Source organism: Salminus brasiliensis, chromosome 2 (genome assembly GCF_030463535.1).
Source record: "Salminus brasiliensis chromosome 2, fSalBra1.hap2, whole genome shotgun sequence".
In the NCBI taxonomy this organism is placed as follows: domain Eukaryota; kingdom Metazoa; phylum Chordata; class Actinopteri; order Characiformes; family Bryconidae; genus Salminus; species Salminus brasiliensis.
The window spans coordinates 18079957-18098487 of NC_132879.1; the positions used below are offsets into that span (position 1 = coordinate 18079957).

The following is an 18531-nucleotide window of genomic DNA, read 5'->3' on the forward strand; positions in this document are numbered from 1 at the left end:
ACTCATTCATGCTTTTCTCATCAAATCAGCCAATCGTGTGGCAGCATCCTCAGAAGGCTACTTCCGGCATAATAATGTCAGTAAACGTTGCCTCTATCTGAACCTGTACATTGATTTCAGTGTTCTTCAGTGGTAAAATCTTAAAGGAATGTGGAATTCATGACATAAAGAGCTGAGGCGGTTCTGAGAGCAAATGAAGGCCCTAAGTTGTATCCTAATAAAATGCTCAATATGCATATACACTACATGCCCAAATGTTTGTGGACACCCCTTCTAATGAATGGTCACAGATATTTTAAATTGCACCCAATGACACAGATATACACACAGCTAATCTAGCCCCTGTAGAGAAGTACTGCCAAGAGAATAGGACTCTTTAGAGTAGATAAACATGAACCTATTGGCACCATGTCTAATGCCAGCATTGAACTGTGGAGCAATGGAAGAACGGTGTTCTCTGGAATGATGGTTTGCTATTCAATACTTTTGGGACAAGTTGGGGAGCTGGGGTGGTGCTCATTTAACATCCTGACCTCACTAACACTTGTTTTGCTGAATGCAATAGCAATGCTCCAAAACCGAGCCTCCCCTGAACATTGAAGGTAGTTACTCCAACAAAATAAGGATAAACTTTGATTTCAGAGAAATAGTCTTGATTTCATAGCTTTAGTAGGAAGATTTAGATAATTAAATATGTAACTAAGCATTAATAATTACCTTTATATAGAATAATGAATAGAGCAATAGGAGACAACTGCAAATAACTTAGGTTATTAAAATAGCAAAGTTCCTATAAATATGCAGATCATTACATACATTATAATATAAAATAATATAATATAAAAACTATTGGTTAAAATAAATCAAAATAATAATAAAATAATCAAAAGTACCCTTTCTGGATAATCTGGAGTATTGTTGCATATAAAACGTTAATACTAATAATATTATTTTGTATAATGTGATAATGATATACAGTATAATATTTAACATATATAATAATAATATGTTTTGTATAAAGTTTCTATATATTAATGTTTCAAAACAAAATATGTTTATATTTATATTAAATTCATATTTAATTACTTAAAAAATAATGAATCTTTTTTTATTTAGCAACTTTGTTACTGATTTATTTAACTTATTTATTTTATTTGGTAAAAAAAACAAAAAAAAACAAACATGATGTCTGCATGACACATGACATCTGCTATGCAGTGCTCCCCTCTTAAATTCAAATAGCAGTGATTCTGTGCTGGTCTACCTTTGAGTAGCTGGAGTACATCTCTTAAGCGCGGGGTCCTGCTTGAGCAGCTCCTCCTGCTGTGCCATCCTTTAACATTCTCAAGAAGCAGCCAGCTGCTGCTTTCTCAATTATTCAGAGGTTTCTCTGGGTACAGGGCAGAGTGAGCGTGCGTATGTGCCTCTGAGCAGCATGCAGAAGGTCTGCCTCGGAGCGCAGAGTCAGGAGGCGCTCGGCACACTGGAACTGTGGCGGCGCACACAGACCCATTCACTCCTTGTATTTGAGCTCACGACTCTCTGGCATCAGTTTTTCAAACCTGGCCTTTGCCCCGGCTTCATCTCGCTCCCTCTTTTCATTCTCCTCTCCGGAATTTCCTCATCTCCCTTAATTGTCCTCACCTCTGCTCTCTTCACGTAACTCTCCTCTCTTCACTTTCCTCACCTCACTTCACCTCTCCTAGTTGCTAAGCTCATGTTCCGCACCCCGACTCATCTCTTCAGTTCTTCCCAGCTCTTCTCTAGCAGCCTTTTCCCCCCAGCTGTCTCTGTGGGCTCGTCTTCCACACGCCAACAACAAGCGAGCAGAAGAAAAAAGCCTTTTCATTACTTGTAGCACAAATAATAATCATGTCTAGATATAATTACCATTCCTATCCATGCGAGCTGAAGGGGCTGCCAACTGATAAACCAAGCTTACACTATAGAAGCTACTGGTCAAAAGTTTTAGAAAACCCACATTTTATTTTTACTGCCATTAAAGCAGTTCAAGTCCAGTGACCTCAAACGGTGCAAAGATAAGAAGTAAACTGCCAGGGCACTTAAAGCTAAAAACTGAAAGCTAATGTAAATTATTTAAGAAACTCATCATAATCAGTGATTAACCAATCACAGCTGAGTTGTAGTAATGGAAGTAAATTAAGCTTTGAAATATGATGCATACAATTTACAAACCTTTGTCTGTAGAAAAGCAGTGATGGAACGGACTATGTTACTGCACTCTACTGCAATATTAGACAACAGAAAACTAGAAAACTGGAAACTGGAGAAAACTGAAGAGGTCTGATACAGGAAGAGGTATGATAGACTCCAGATCAATCATCAACAGCATCAGAAGAGCACCTTCTGACAGTTGACAACTTGTGTGAAAGGCAGCTCACAAGAGAACACCCTGTAGCACAGCTTATCTCTGGACCAAGTTTCAGCTTCAACTGTAAAGAGGAGACTTGGAGCTGCAGTAAGACCTTTGACCGGTGGTGTATCTGAGGCCAGTAGCACGTAGCTGTACATATTGGTCAGAACAACATTTTCATTGGTCAGTTTAATTGGTCAGAATCGATTAGTCATGCAACAGTTCTAACTTGACTTACCATGGATTCACCCAATGCAATAGCACAGATTCCCAAAACAATCCTTTGTCTTTGGGGAAAAAAAATCTTTATCTGTGTTCAAATTCCACACCCAAGATAGATTTCCCAGCATCCCACACGTGATCCTACCAAGCTAGGAGGGTGAGTTGCCTCTGGGACACGTGAAGGGCCATCACATCTATTCAAACACATCATCATTAGATGCTTGAATGCGCTTGGAGGAGAACACTAACTGTCCAATGTTGTTACATCAGCTTACAGACGTTGGCTAGAATCAGGCTTATACTTTCTTGGACCCGGAGCCACAGATAGATTTGGTGTCACTGAGGACTGAGGACTGAGGACTTCATCTCAAATTAAATAAATCCACCTGTTTGATGCTCCTCCTAGCACTAGCCATGCTCCCAACACCAGAAAGGTAGGGACTTAAGACATGTCTTCGCCGATACATGTCAAGCTAGCCACTGCTTTCTTTCAAATCCCTACCAATGCGGCATCACCGGGCCCCTGAGCTCCACCGCTCCAGCTAACAGACGCCTGTACCGGCCAACATCGCTTTAAGAGTGATGAGGGGAGAGTACACCATCTATCCACCTGGAGAGAGCACGGCCAATTACACATGGAATGATGACGTGTCTCAAAATATGCAAAACTTGAGACCTCCAGGTCACAGTTTGGAGCATTACAGGTCATTTGACTTAATTTAGCTTTCTCTGAGATGTTTAGTTTTATCAGAAAATGCCTTTTAGGAACACTAGAAAACACACTAGAATTTAGTCAAAGAGCACACTATAAATTAAGCTACTGTGCAGTGGCCCATGTAACTATGTATTTATGAGGTATTTGTGAGAATACCTCATCTAAATGTGGGCGAAATAGTGCTTTTTTTCCAGATGTGCAACCTCTATGGACACCACGGTCAGTAAAATAGGTTCTACTGAAGAGCTCACTATTACAGCACTCCACCCGTCCAACATGTTTTTGTCCTGCTAGAGGTGCCCTGGTCAACCACATGGCCACATAGAGCAAGAGAGCTCTGCCCAAGTGCTGAAGCGGGAAGTGTGAAAAATTCCCCTGTTCTCTGTTTGATCACCCAATACGAAGTTTCAGTCTGTCTCTGGAATCAAAGACAGCACAGGAACTGCACATCATGGCCAAGTAACTGCACACAAGTCTAAGGTCTCCATGGTCAATGCCAAGAGTCTGCTCGAGTGGTGTAAAGCACATGCCACAAGTAAAAATGTGTACTCTGCAGGGATAAATCCTTCTTTACCATCTGACAGTCTAACAGATGAACCTGGTTTTGGTTTAGAGGAGAATGCTGTTGGCTTGAATGTATCCTGCCAGCTGTAAAGTCTGGTTTAGGGTTTTTCATGATTTCGGAACAACCGAACCAGCACATATGACACTAATGTTATGGTGTCCACAAACGTTTAGCCATGTAGTGAAGGGATGATATGTAGAATAATTCGGTCTCTCTTTCTACCGAACAATTGCATTGAACCTAGATTGAACAAAGAAGCTGTGATAATGAAAGGAATCAAGTAGATATATGAATATGAATTTGCTAAAGCTTTATTTGAGCCGCAGAACCACGAAGCCCCCGCTTAAGCACTAAGATTCTTCAATTTTTCAATCTAACCTTTACTACACTTAAAGTATGCACAGGGCTCATTCCAGTATGACTTTGGGAGCTACAGTATCATTAAAATTCATACCGCTCCAGCTCAATTGCCGTGCATTTGTGGTGAGTCATCTCCATGTGAAACGTTACACTTCTGGGATCGCAGCCACAACACTTCACAGAGTTTGAAATAGATGCCAGCCTGATGTCCTCCAGGGAATGGAGACTCCAACCAACCCAGAAAATAGCACGAGGATCACAGTGAGTCATTAGCACGCACGAACAGCGATAGCACAAGGCTCCAGTGTGAGGAGTTTAACGCGCCCGGGCATCCTGCTGAATCACAGGACGCAATGGTGGAGCCTCTGTTTTGATCTACTAGGCAGTAGACAATTCAGTCTCCCACTACGGACCAGACTGGTTGTGGAATTGCAGACTGAGCTTCCGGTCCTACTACAACTGATATTTTTACAATGGGCACAACCTCAACCTTATCTGACACCTATCTGGTGGGCAAAGAAATTCTGGGCCAGATTCATCAAGATGTTCAGACCAAATGGCCACAATTTTAGCGATTTATAACACATAACACCAACCTGCAGGAAAACACCACACTAACAACATGTTAGATCACACTTTTGCTGACACAGATGTGACACAGATGTGCAAACGAAAACACACACATACACAGCTTATCTAGTCAATGTAGAGAGGTACTGCCAATAGAATAAGACTCCCTGTAGCAGATGAACATAAACCTATTGGCACTATTCCTAATGCCAGGCCTGGGCTATAGGGGTAGAAAGCTCTGTTCAGTATTTTTAGGATGAGTGGTGGAATTGGGGATGAGGTGGGGATCATCCAACATCCTGACCGCACTAGCCTCACAGCAATGCTCCTCCAAAATCTAGTACAAAGTCTTCTTCCCTGGACAGCAGAGACAGTTACTCCAACAAAAGCTTTTTAATACCCATAAATTTCAGAAAAAAACTATAAATAAGCTGGTGTCCCAATACTTAGACTCAGCAGCTAACTACAATATTCATGATAAGACGCTAATTTTTTTATATGGCTAGACTGATAACTTTGAAAACATTGCAACTACAATATCCTGGAGCATTTTACAAAACTTCTCAACACTTTTGAAAGTGTATTCCATTATATCCAAATATTTTTTGTATATCTGATTGTGTAATTTTCTAGTGGTGGTCAAGCATGGGCTGGTACTTATAGAATTATTTAATAATAGAATTTATTTAAATAAATTTGAATATTTCAATATGGCATTATATACACATATTTTTCCTGTCCAACCTGCAGCTCCACGTCTCCGTAGGCCAAACCTTATGTTGGTTTAACCCCTTAAACATATACAGTGGGGCCAAAAAGTATTTGGTCAGCCACTGATGAAGTTCTCCTACTTAGAAAGATGAGAGAGGTCTGTAATTTTCATCATAGGTACACTTTAACTATGAGAGACAAAATGAGATGAAAAATACAGGAAATCACATTGTAAGATTTTTAAAGAATTTATTTGTAGACGGGCCGAAAGTGTTTTATTCTATTACCAAAGAACAGCCTCGCCAGTTTGTACAGAAGTCCCTGTAGTTGCTGAATAAATAAGTCTTTCTGCGTTAAGGGGTTAAAGTCACAACACAGTTAAATAGTATATAAAGTACTGAGGCCAAATAACAGATAAAAGAGGCACCTACCCTACATGAATAATACTACATGTAGGGTATAAAACAGCATGAGGCTTTTGTTTAGTACTGAGAAAAATCGTACAGTGCAAAATTAAACTTAATTATTAATTAAATAATGTAAATATAATTTAAGTGATACTGTTTGGTGAATTGCTTAAGCTTGGATTAAATCAAGGTTTGCCAATAAACACCTTAATGCTTTTCATCCGATACTAAGAAAAAGATACAATTCAGGGGCACCATTGAGGACACCATATGCTAATCTCCAATCTGCAATGTCAGACTGTCAAAATTATGTTCTGGGTTGTGTATTGGTAGTGTTTTATAGTGGATATTTGTTGCTTTTTAAAAAAAAGAAAAAGTGCTTCATGGCTTTACTTCCCTGCCCGGTCCCCCATCTCCTCCACACACACACACACCTGAGCCTGAAAGTAAAGAACTCCTTTGGCTTTATCGTTTGACGCGCTGGTAGCCTCTGGGCAGACGCTGTGCAGATCCATCCATATTTCAAGTCCTTGTTCTGTTCGCTCACAGCATTTCAAAGACACGCAGCTAAGATGCCCAGAGGAGAGCGGAGCTGTGAAGTCTAGCGCTCTTGTATTGGTTAATCCGCCTCTGGGCTGTGGATGGATTATATAATGCAGTGTGATTAGCAAGGGAATGGCTGTTCGTGTGGGGGCACTTGGATCATGTATTTTATTCTTTTTTTTCTCACTCTACAAAAACCTCCGTCACGATTGCAGTCATTAATATGCCAGAGGACATCACTGCTCTTTTCAGAGTGGCACAGAATGGGAGGTGGAGGAAATCTAACTAAACACATACAACAGAGGAGATGCCTCAGACATTTAGCTTGGTTTGCTCTTGATCGTTGAAGTGAGTAGATTCACCATGACAAAATCCAAAGAGCTATCTGAGGCCTTCAGTAAGAAGGTTGTCTGGGAGGGTTTTTCAAAAGATCTCAGAAATCAGCCGTTCCAGCCGGCCACTTAAAATGTCAGAGCGGGGTCAGCGGATGCTGAGGTGCATTGTGCGCATAGGTCGCCAATTTTCTGCAGAGTCAATCGCTACAGACCTTTATGGAATGGCAGAGCTTTATGAAATGGTCAAGCAGCTGCATCCAAGCCTTACATCACCAAGCACAATGCAACGCGTCAGATGCAGTGGTGTAAAGTACACCGCCACTGGACTTCTCTGGAGTGACAAATCACACTTCTCCGTCTGGCAATCCAATGGATGAGTCTGAATTTGGCGGTTGCCACTTGTCTGACTGCATTGTGCCAAGTGTAAAGTTTGGTGGAGGGGGGATTATGGTGTGGGGTTGTTTTATTAGGAATTGGGTTCGGCCCCTTAGTTCCAGTGAAAGGAATTCTTAATGCTTCAGCATACCAAGAGATTTTGGTCATTTTCATGCTTCCAACTTTGCGGGAACAGTTTGGGGATGACCCCTTTCTGTCCCAACATGACTGAGCACCAGTACACAAAGCAAGGTCCATAAAGACATAGATGAGCGAGTTTGGTGTAGGAGAACTTGACTGGCCTGCACAGAGTCCTGAGTCCTGACCTCACCACAAGAGTCTATGCTGTTATAGCTGCTAAGGGTGGCCCCCATCATATTAAACCATATGGATTAAGAACAGGATGTCACTCAAGTTGCTCATATGCATGCAAAAGCAGGCAAGCGAATACGTTTGGCAATATAGTGTATGTTCTCTAATAATAATAATCCTAAAATGTCTTCACAGGACCTACAGGTAGTTCTTGCCACAGCTGTGTACTGCAGTACCGTATCTACCAGCAGAAAGAGGCCACACATTTTTATGGGAGATATGCAAGGAGGAAACCCTTACTGCCAGAATAATATCAGGGCAAGACTAACCTTTGCTACGTAAAGCCTGTGACTTCTGAAACAATGTGCTATGGACAAATGAATTTTGAGTCTTGTCCTGATGTTTGGTTTTATATCTTTCTATTTCTTTTTTTTTGGAAATTTCCCCGTCATAGAGATATGTGCAGATAAGAGCCATTATTAAGTGCTGAAGACCGGAAGAAACACTTGATTAACTGAAGGGAAGAGCTGAAGGGGAAGTGGTGACCAGAGACACATAAAGACGAGTTAAAAGCTATGCTTTGCAGAAGTGTTAGCAGAGGCAGCAGCGCAGCAGTGCATTTGTATACAGTCACCAGTCAGTTTAGCTGTGAACATATGGACAGAGACGAGCTGTTCCGCCTCAACAGCTGGATGCGTCAATAGACACTGTCTGACTGTTTGGTTTGCCAGTGCTTTGGAAAGGCGGCAGGTTAAAGCCACAGAAAAAAAACAACAAATAAAACTGAAAGCGAGGCCTGTTCCAGGCAGTTGTTTCAAAACTTTTTACAATCCCATAACCCCTCAGACACGAAACGTCCTGCTGCATTCTATTCACCCTTCCACACATAGACACAGGCTGATGGCAGATGTTAGAAATCTGTCCTTGTAAAATCAGTCCCTCTTAACATGTTTACCATGTGATGACAACACGGCAGAAGTACAACAGACATTTTTGTTTATGTTTATCTAAAATGATTGAGCTGGAAAATTGTTTTCTGGGTGGTTGCTATGGTATCCCAGGTGGCTGTTATGGTGTTGCTATGTGATTGCTGAATAGGTGATATAGTGTTGCAAGGTGGTTGATATGGTCTTTCAGGTGGTTGCCATGGTGTTGCTAAATGGTTGCCATGGTGTTGCTATGTGGTTTCTATGTGGTTGCTATGGTCTTCCAGGTGGCTGTTATGGTGTTGCCAAATAATTGCTGAATAAGTGATATAGGGTTGCAAGGTGGTTGATATGGTCTTTCAGGTGGTTGCCATGGTGTTGCTAAATGGTTGCCATGGTGTTGCTATGTGGTTTCTATGTGGTTGCTATGGTATCCCAGGTGGCTGTTATGGTGTTGCTAAGAGAATGCTAGATATGTGCTATAGTGTTGCAAGGTGGTTTCAGGTGGTTGCAATGGTGTTGCTAAATGGTTGCTATGGTGTCGCTATGTGGTTGCTAAGTGGTCACTATAGTATCCCATGTGGTTGCCATGGTGTTGCTAAATGCTTAATTGTCTCATGGGTGCTCGTAGTGCTTGCTATGGTGTTGCTAGGTGGCTGCTAAGCAGTTGCTATGGTATCTCAGGTGGTTGCTGTAGTACCCCATGTAGTTACTATATGTGTGACACAAGAAGGGTGCACAAACCTTTTATGAACAATGTTTGGGATGCTTCTCTGCTGCTTACAGTCCTGGCACAAGAACCGATAGTCGGGAGCTTCAGAGAATATGTTTCCACGGCCGTGCAGGCATTTACAAGCCTAATTTATCTAGAACCTAAAGAACCTTCTTTTGATGTAAATGTCTTTTACAAATGTAAAGGTTCTCTCACAAAACCTTGACTTTTATTTTTAAGAGTGCATTGAGAAAAAGGCCCTTTCTGAGCAAATCGCGTAAGTGTAAGTGTAAGGAGGAATCTGACCAGGGTTTAAGGAGTTAAGATGTTTTATGCAACTGGCCCAGATCGCTTACACAATTCTGACAGACACTGCTGGGCTTTAACATATCTGCAGAGAAAGAGAGAGAGAAGGACAGAGAGAGGCAGCTGTGTGAGAGGACTGGTATCTGGTGGGCCTTCTCTGGGTGCTCTCACACACACAGTTACAGGCAGCTGAGAGAGTCCCCACTGTTAAATTATGTTACATAATGACTCTCTTGAACTACTGTCAAGGTACTGTCACATCTCTTTCTCTCCCTGCCTGTCTCCCTCTTTCTTCATCTCTCTCTCTCTCCCCCTCTCTCCCTCTCTCAGTGCAGTGCTTTCTCATTACTGTAGCACATGGAACTCTTTGTCATGATGGACACTGCCATTGAAATTCCCATCACTGCACTCTTGCTCTTTTCTCTACTCTGCACTTGACAGATCAATCATCTTCCACTGGTGAAAGGAAATATGAGGAGTGGGAGCAGCATGCTAGCTCCTGCTAAACAGCAGCCAGGTGCTAACCTCCGCTGGGGTGTAATATATCCATCATCCCTGAGGAGGTACACTCATCTGTTACTAACCAGAACCTGTCACAGGCTCTGCTTTTGGGAAAACAGCTGAAGAGCCTGTCCTGAGGCAGACACGGCAGGAAAAGACAACCTCTTGGTTTTGACATTACAACTGCTTACCCATGTTTGCCTTTAACCCGTGATACGGTACGTGATTCACCACAACATCCAGCCCGGTTCCTTCTGCTCTCATGATCCTGACCCTTTCAGGAAATCACTGTAGTCTAGTATCTGTACTCAGTAAGTCCAGCAAAAGCCCTGGAGCTGGAGATATTGGCAGAGACAATTTCTTTAATAGAACACTCTGCATAGTCAGTTCTCAGTAACACTAAGTAGCATTAGTAACACCTTTAGCACGTATCAGAGCTTGTTGGCATCTTTTGTTGTCAGATTAGGGCTTGTTTACACCTTGAATACAGCTGCGTTTTGCATCTGGATAGAATCTGGATCTACTCTGACTGGATTCTGTTTAGGTTTTACTTTTCCTCGTAAAAAAGCACACCAACACCTATATATATCATTTCCATCCAGGAACATTAATACTACTCTCATCTACCAGTAAATAAGCATCAGCATGAGCGCACACACTCGCACACACAAACACAGAATCCCAGAGATGTATAGTAAGGAAGTAGAACTACTTCACTTCTGTACTTAAGTACTAAAATACTGTATCTGTATCAATCAGTAATCAACCCGCTGCTGTATTAAGAACACTAACACTCAAGCTTTCTTAGTTTATTCCAGATGGAAGAACCACCAGAAGAAACACCATCTTCAAATACCTGTATGTGGCCCAATGGCCTAAGATCTTTTAGTGGTAGTTTTGTTTACAGAGAGTTAAGCTCAGTGCTTTAAGCTGCTCTCCTTACTTGTTTTTACATATGAAACACTTGTATGTGGGAGGTTGAGTCCATTCTGTTTAGCCTTTCTTTTGGGCGAGTTTGTTTAGAGAGTTAACTGAAGACTCTGTCTTCTACATTCAGGTCTTTGTTATTTGTTATATTCAAACTTTTGACTGCTTTCTGTAATAACTACATAACACAATACTTGCACTTTTACTTTCAGCACTTAAATAGTTAATTACTAAATAATAGAATAAACTACTTGCAATACTTAAGTACAAAAATGTTGAATACTTTAGTACATCCACTTAAGTATGGTGCTTAAAGAACACTTCTACTTTTACTCAAGTCACTTTTTTGATAGAGCTCTTGTACATTTATTCAAGTCTGGGTCTCTATTACTTTATACATGTCTGCAGAATCTACAGTAAAAGTTAATATTTTCATCTTTTTCGACAGATGTTTTTCCGCTTGCCTGACAGAATCCGATCACAGAAAACACATTCAGACGAGATCTGTCTCTGACCACCTCTGAAAGTGGTTTGAGCGATCTGATTCTTGGCAATTTTTACACCCGGCTTTTCATGCGGACAAGTAAAATCTGAACATGATCCGATCACCAAAAACGCATGTTAATGCTAGGTCTAGACAGGCCCTAAGAGTCTTTCAAGTCTTGCTTCACCCATTCTTCCTTGCAAAGCTTTCTTTGCTCTGTGAGATTACTGGTCTTTCTTTCATGGTCTGTTCCTATGAGTTCTGTCCATAGATTTTCAATAGTGTTTAGGTCAGGGGACAGTGAGGGCCATGGCAAAACCTATTGGACTGAAAAAGACCTCCAGGAAGCTTCAGCAGACTCTGGCGTGGGGCATGTTCTACTGTGCAGCAATACTTGCACAAATAAAAACACATTCATGGTACAGTAATCCAAAGAAAATCATCTTTCGTATGTCCTCACCACAAAATCAGACAAGGAACATCTTAATCTTAAAATATTCTGATCAGCACCTTCTAGCACTTTCTAGCACTTTTACAAGCAGTTCTCTCTGAAGGTTTTCCTTAGTCTTCGAGACTTTAACTTGACCTTCAACATTCCTGTTAGCAGTCATTCTTAATTACATTACCAACCGAGGAGGCAGCTACCTGAATACACTTAAAGCCTTCTCCTGCTTTGTGGGCATCTGTTACTTTAATTGTCAGAGTGGATCCCATGGCTGCTGATTGTTTTGACAAGGTTTGAGGAGTATTCATAAAGCTTTGAAATTTGCATCTCATGACCTTTCCTGACCATGGCTGTAAACAAGCCATAGCCCTAACAAGCTGATTAAGTCAAGTCAAGTCAAGTCAAATTTATTTGTATAGCATTTTTTACAACTGTTGTTGTCACAAAGCAGCTTTACATAATTACTAAAAATTAAAGCCTAAGACCTCGGTAAAAGTTATCTGGGAGCTCAAATCTCTTGGGTTGCTCAACCTTTTGCATGGTCACTGTAAAACTGTAGAGAATGAAAAAAAATATCTTACTTAAAATATTGAAAATTATGTTGCATCTTTACATGTGGAAGTTACAATGTTGGAAATAACTAGCCATTATATCACCCCATCCATCCATCAATCTATCCAGCCATCCAATTATCCAATCATCCACCTACTTATTCATATTCATACCCATTTACCTAAAATAAAAAGAGCAACTTCTTTAATAGCATACCAAGGCTGGGGTGTGGACTAGTAGTGTGAGGAATGGGTGGGTATGAAGTTACACACTCTACACCGCCATTGAGTATTTAGCCACAGCTGCTCTCTCCTACTGCCCGGTATCCAGCCACAAGGGGTATAATAAGGGTAGGGGGATGTTAATCAGAGAGTACACAGAATGAATAATGCAATGGACCTAAACGCGAGTGTGTGCACACAGTCAAGTCTCATGGGACAAAACTTGACGTTTACCTGAGTGGCATGACGGATTTTAATAAAACTCTGCAAAGGTCTGTTTATACAAACCCTGCCTTATCAATAAAACATCAACTCTGAAGTTCTCACATGCTTGTTTAAAGAGAACCACATGAGACACTGTTCTGGCCTATTTCACCCACAAACAGGATACATTTACAGTGTTTCTATAAAGAGCAAGCCACAATACAGAGCCACAAAAACAGAGGTCATGGACATCCGTATATCATGTCCATATATATATGTCTATATGTCTTAAAGGCACAGTAGCAAAAATAAAAAGGCCTGGAAAATGGCCATGTAAGGTGAACAGAACCACATAAATGGCATGTGCATTGATACTCTTTGTAAAGCATTCTTCTGATTGCAAAAGTCAGTTCTTGGTTGCATATGCATATGATGGTCTATGTTTAATACTATAACAGTTTTCTTAAAATGTGATTGATTTATTGCATTATATAGCACATTCCAGTCCTAATCCCTGTATCGTGGTGCATACTGTATCGCCAGGTTCAGGTCAATACACAGTCCTAATGGGCACTTTAATAAATAGATGAATCCACAAGACAAACTAGCCTTAGACAAACATGTGAGCGAATCCTCAGAGAATATCCATTTATTCATTCATTCGGGGATGAGCAACAGCATGTGCTGATCGGCTTATGTACCATCAAAAGTGCCCCAGACCAAGGTCAAGCCACGGATCAGTTTACAGCCTGCTAATGCTTTAATGAGAATGCTCAGATTTATTTAGAAAAGTGCTCTTAATGAAATCACTGGTATTTAGGGTGCAAGCTTCATGTGATCCTGAACTTAAGGACAGCTCTACTTTTTCATTTATATGTATTTATATATTTGTTTAATCAACAATTATTCCTAAACATATTTGTTTGCATTTGATTCGGAGTATTTGTGTGTGTTCTGTGCTTTTACAAACAAGTGATTTTCAATAGCTAATGCAACCACAATCTGTCTGTACGATATCTATTAATATAAAGGGATTGTAGATTACATAAAGACAGCTAAATTAGCAATTTACAAGTAATGGCACCAACTGCACTGTCCGATATCACAAAGCAACCCATCATTAGCCAGCTTCCTCAGATTCATTTCCTTACGGAGGAAGCGATTAAATGCAGTCCTGTGTCACACAAAGAAATCCCATTTCCTCTAATTGCCGGCCCAGTCAGTATCGTGGCTGACTAAAGCACCAGATCAGAGCATTAGGGTGTGCAGGTGTGCTGGCACAGGGGACACTCACAGCTCATGAACGGAGGTGGGAAGAGTAAACAGTACTGGAGACGTAAAAGAGAGTGATGTAGCTTCTGTTTGTACTCTGTAAGGTCAATTTAAGTAAGCACCCATCTTACCAAGACTGATTTCTTATACATGAACAATACAGAGGCTTGTTGAGGAACATTCAACGTACAAGGAAAACAACAAAAAGAATACTTATGTCGATGAAGACCAAAAAGACAATACAAAAAGAAAAAAACAAAAACAAAGAAAAAGACTACAAAAAAACACAACACTTAAAATAGTCTAAAAACACACAAAAAACAGACTATTCTCTAAATAAAGTCTGAAATCAGTCCAATAGTTTATCAACAGATGTTGATGAGATAAAGACACTAAAAGAAGGAAGAAAAGACTAAACTAGGTCAAGATGAAAGAAAAATACTAAAAACAGACTAAAAATAATCTAAAAATAGTCTAAAAACACATTAAAATCAGTCTAAAAAGATGAGATGAAGAAACTAAACAAAGAAGGAAGAAAAAGAAAAAAATAGGCCAAAAAGAATGAGATGATTAAGAAAATATGAAAAATGAAAGAAAAGACAAGAAACTTTATAGAAATCATTAGAATTACAGAAAATCAGCCAAAAAAAGACAAAGACAAAAAGCCAAAGAAGAAGAAGAGGAAGATTCTGGTTTATTTGCAATGAACACAGTCATATTCAGCAATTCAGATTGCTTCTTGATGTGTATGTCTGTGTGTGTTTGTATATGTACACTTACTGGACAGACTTGGAAGCCTGTGACCTGAACTTGGTGAACTCCCCTGGAGCTGTCCACTCTGACCCCAGCTGAAAGCAAGCAAAAAATAACAAACACATTTTGGTTTATGCATTTCAAACATGATCAATGCACATCTGTGCAGCCATACTGGTCAGATGGTCAAACACTGTCCAAAGGTTTTCAGACACCTATTCTAATGAATAAATTCAGCTACTTTAGTGCTCCCCAGTGCGTTCAATTATAGGCAGTTTGCATAATCTCCATAGAAAAGCACGGCCAATAAATCAGCTTGCTCTGGAGAAGCTTAACCCTCTGAAGTATAAATTCATTGTTTCTCAATGTTTCCATTAATATATTTGCAATAACACCGAACAGAATACGTCTCAAACCGCTCCTGAATCTGTAGAGCCGGCCCTTCACTTGCACTGTAAAGCCAGATACATGACTCACATCCGGAGTTACAAGACAGGTCTATGAAGACAGGTCTTCTGCCTCTCACTGTGTCTAACTGGTGGATTCATGTGTGCGTCATCTGCTCACGATTTGATCTGTAATCGGTCAATTTATGCGTCCATCGATGGATTTGTGTAAAACTGACCAATGGACACTCTGCCTGATGCTGTTTCTATACTTTTTTGTTTCAGATTTTATTCATACATGCCACTGCTTTTGTGATAAGCCACTGCTACGACTCTCGTAAACTCATTTCAAGCACCAAAACAATTTATCCACATAAATTTATCCCATAATTTCTAGTTTCGGGGTCAGAGTATCTATCCAAACAGTGCTATGGTCACATAGGGTCATTATAGAGAGAGCGGAGTTTGATCTGAACATTCAGATTTATCTTACATGCATGGGTATCATCTTACATGCATATGGGTTTTATCTTACATCTTACAAAAGCAACTGTGAGTAGATATGCAAAAATTGAGGATATGCCCTTGGACTCTAGAAGGTTAAGGTCACCATAAGCGGTATAAAACCCACCGGCCTTAGGCTGTGGAGAGTGAAGCTGTGTTCTTTGGATGGACCTCCATCCAAAACCTTTTGTGGTCTAAAACTGATAACCAAACATCAGGACCTGACCTCAGGAATGCTCTCCTGACCTAATGCTATCAAATTCTATTAGCAATGTTACAATGTTCCTCTACTGCCAAGTTTCCAAGAAGCTGTAAAGGAGGACAAACTCTTGAATACCATTGATGTTGGAGAAAACGCTGCATGAGCAGGTGTCTACTGTCCTAATGGGCCTGCATGAGGATCTGTCTGTATAAGGATCTCATACTCATGTTTGATTTTGCAGCGTTTACTATTTGACAGTCTTCACACTGTCGGCTTATAAATACTATTGATATCTGCTGCATATGGCAGTGTAGTTACATCTGCAGTGTTAACCTAGTCTAACTGTAACACAGGGGAGAACAAGCCTACAATACACAGCTGACATGTTGAGTGCCGTCATAGCAAGCTCTTTTCTCTCTCACTGTGCTGCACTCCGTTCATTTGGAGGCAATGTGGAATGCATAATTATCACACCTGTCAGTGTGACAAAGAGGGAGCTCCACACACACACACACACACTCTCACACTCACATCTTTACACAGAGAGACAGATATGGTAAACTCTTAGAACTGACACTTCTCTAGAGAGCCAGTGTACCAGTGCTAGGACACAAAAAGATGCAACAAGAGGGCACATCAGAGGAGAAAGAGGGAAGAGGGAGATTGAGAGGAGAGAGGAGGGGTAGGGAGGGGGGGGGAGAAAGTGTGGCAAACTCACAATCGAGCCTCTGTTCTCTCTATTCACTTGCAGCCACACAGTGGCCTCCCTGCCCTACAGTTGCTTAGAGACTGCTGATTTCCTCTTTGGGACTCCTTAACTGCAGCTCTAATTAGAGCCCCTGCCGCCTCCGAATCAGGAATGGGAGCACTGGGACCTCATCACAGCAAGCCAACCTTTGTTTACTTTTGGCATTCTCCTCCAAATCAAAGCTGTTGTAAAGATCTCCCACTGTACACATCTGCCAATGACGTTCTCTGGAACACTGATATTGAAAAAGTACTTTGAGACCCTACCAAACCTGCCAATGGGTGGTTTTATAAAGGTCTCATGTCCTATATTTATTCTGCATTTTACTGCTCCTCCTGAGGTCCACTTTTGATATTTGTGGTATCTGACAGTTTTAATGTGACAAATGTTCCAACCTATCTTAATTTTTTAGATTTTAACTGGTTATTTTTCTTGCTTTGCCTTTAATGTGAATGGCTCCTGTTCTAACTGGATGTTCTGTATTGTTCCTCATTGAAAAAGCAGTCCAGGTTGGGAAAAAATGATAACTGATAAAGTTACTGACTCCAGGGAGTTAACTCAACCTAGTTAGACTGTCGTGACTGTTGGGTTGTGTCTAGAGCTCTGGAGTGGCACACTAGTCTAACTGACTGCTGATCAAGTGTGAGGAGGTCACAAGTTCAAATCCTGCAAGGGATCAATGCTCTGCTGTCAAAAGCCTTCCAGTCTGGGGACGTCGTGTGATTAAAGGAGTCCTAACCTGCAGATGTGAATAAACAGTAACCAGCTTGAGGAGGAGGAGTTGCAGACTAAACATCTTTAAGCAATTTCAGCTGCAGCTCATTTACTAATGTTTCTGATTTGGCTAAGTAGGTTAAGCTAACTCAAAGTCACGCTCTGTAATCAGTTATATTTAAAGTTGGCCTGACTACTAAATTTTTTTACTGTAAGTAAAAAGTAGGGGAATTTCACTATTCCATGATCAGATGCAGCAGACAGATATTAGGATGAAAAATGCTGGTTTATGCCTTTGAAGAACTGTCCATTCAGAGGTTCTTTAGCGAACAAAGTGGTTCTTCTACAGTATAATTCCAAAGAGGCTTTTTTGGCAGTATAAGAACGACACAGCCTCTTTACCTGGCTCCATAAAGCAACCACAGACCCTGCCTCAGAGCCTGCTTTCTTCTAAACTCATGGAAATGTACGCACACACACTGGGCATCAAAGGTCTCAGGCACACACACTCAAACATAAACACACACACACCCCTTTAACCCCTCTAACCATCAGGAGGGCATTCTGCAGGGCATGTCACATACACACACCTTGTGCCGCTGTAGGCACACACACGCAGCCGTGATCCAGCCAAAGTTAATTACTTCTGCTGCCAAGTACAGCTCTTTCTCTAGCTGGGATTAGCGCAGGACTGTTGATCGAGTCGTCCCCACCGCTGCCCCCCCCCCTCCCTTCCCAGACCAACACTCCTGAGGCGAGACCTTCAGTACATTTCCACCTGTAGAAAAATATTTAGCGACTACCGGAGGCCGAAAACATCCCAGTGGACTGCGGAAGCCGTGCTCAGCATGGAGTAGAAACTTCCATGCTCTCAACTCAAGTGCAAAACTTCAGCTTTAAAAAGGTCAATGTGGAAAAGACACATCACTCACACACACACACTCTCTACCTCTATTTCGAGTGCTTTAAGTGGTGCTTCTGTGGTGAGTGTGTATTACTTCCACCCACGTGCCTGCACACGTGAAGGAACGCACAAAAGCAGAGCATTATTCAAATGCAATTTGGTGTTCAGAGCTCTAATATGTTTGATTCAAATCATCTACTCATCATCAGCCCCTTTACGAGTTCACTAATGTTGGGCTGCAGAATCTGCGCACAGATGGAAGCTGATTTGAGAGTAGCTCT

The 18531-nt window shown here is 41.1% G+C and overlaps 1 protein-coding gene across 1 annotated transcript in view; it reads right to left on the reverse strand.

Annotated features, from left to right (window-relative positions):
• b4galnt4a (beta-1,4-N-acetyl-galactosaminyl transferase 4a) overlaps positions 1-18531 on the reverse strand; it is a 193731-nt gene that overhangs the window by 44245 nt on the left and 130955 nt on the right. The window contains exon 7 of the mRNA XM_072669148.1: positions 14820-14887. Coding sequence (XP_072525249.1) covers positions 14820-14887 — 68 coding nt within the window. The remainder of the gene's footprint in view (positions 1-14819; positions 14888-18531) is intronic.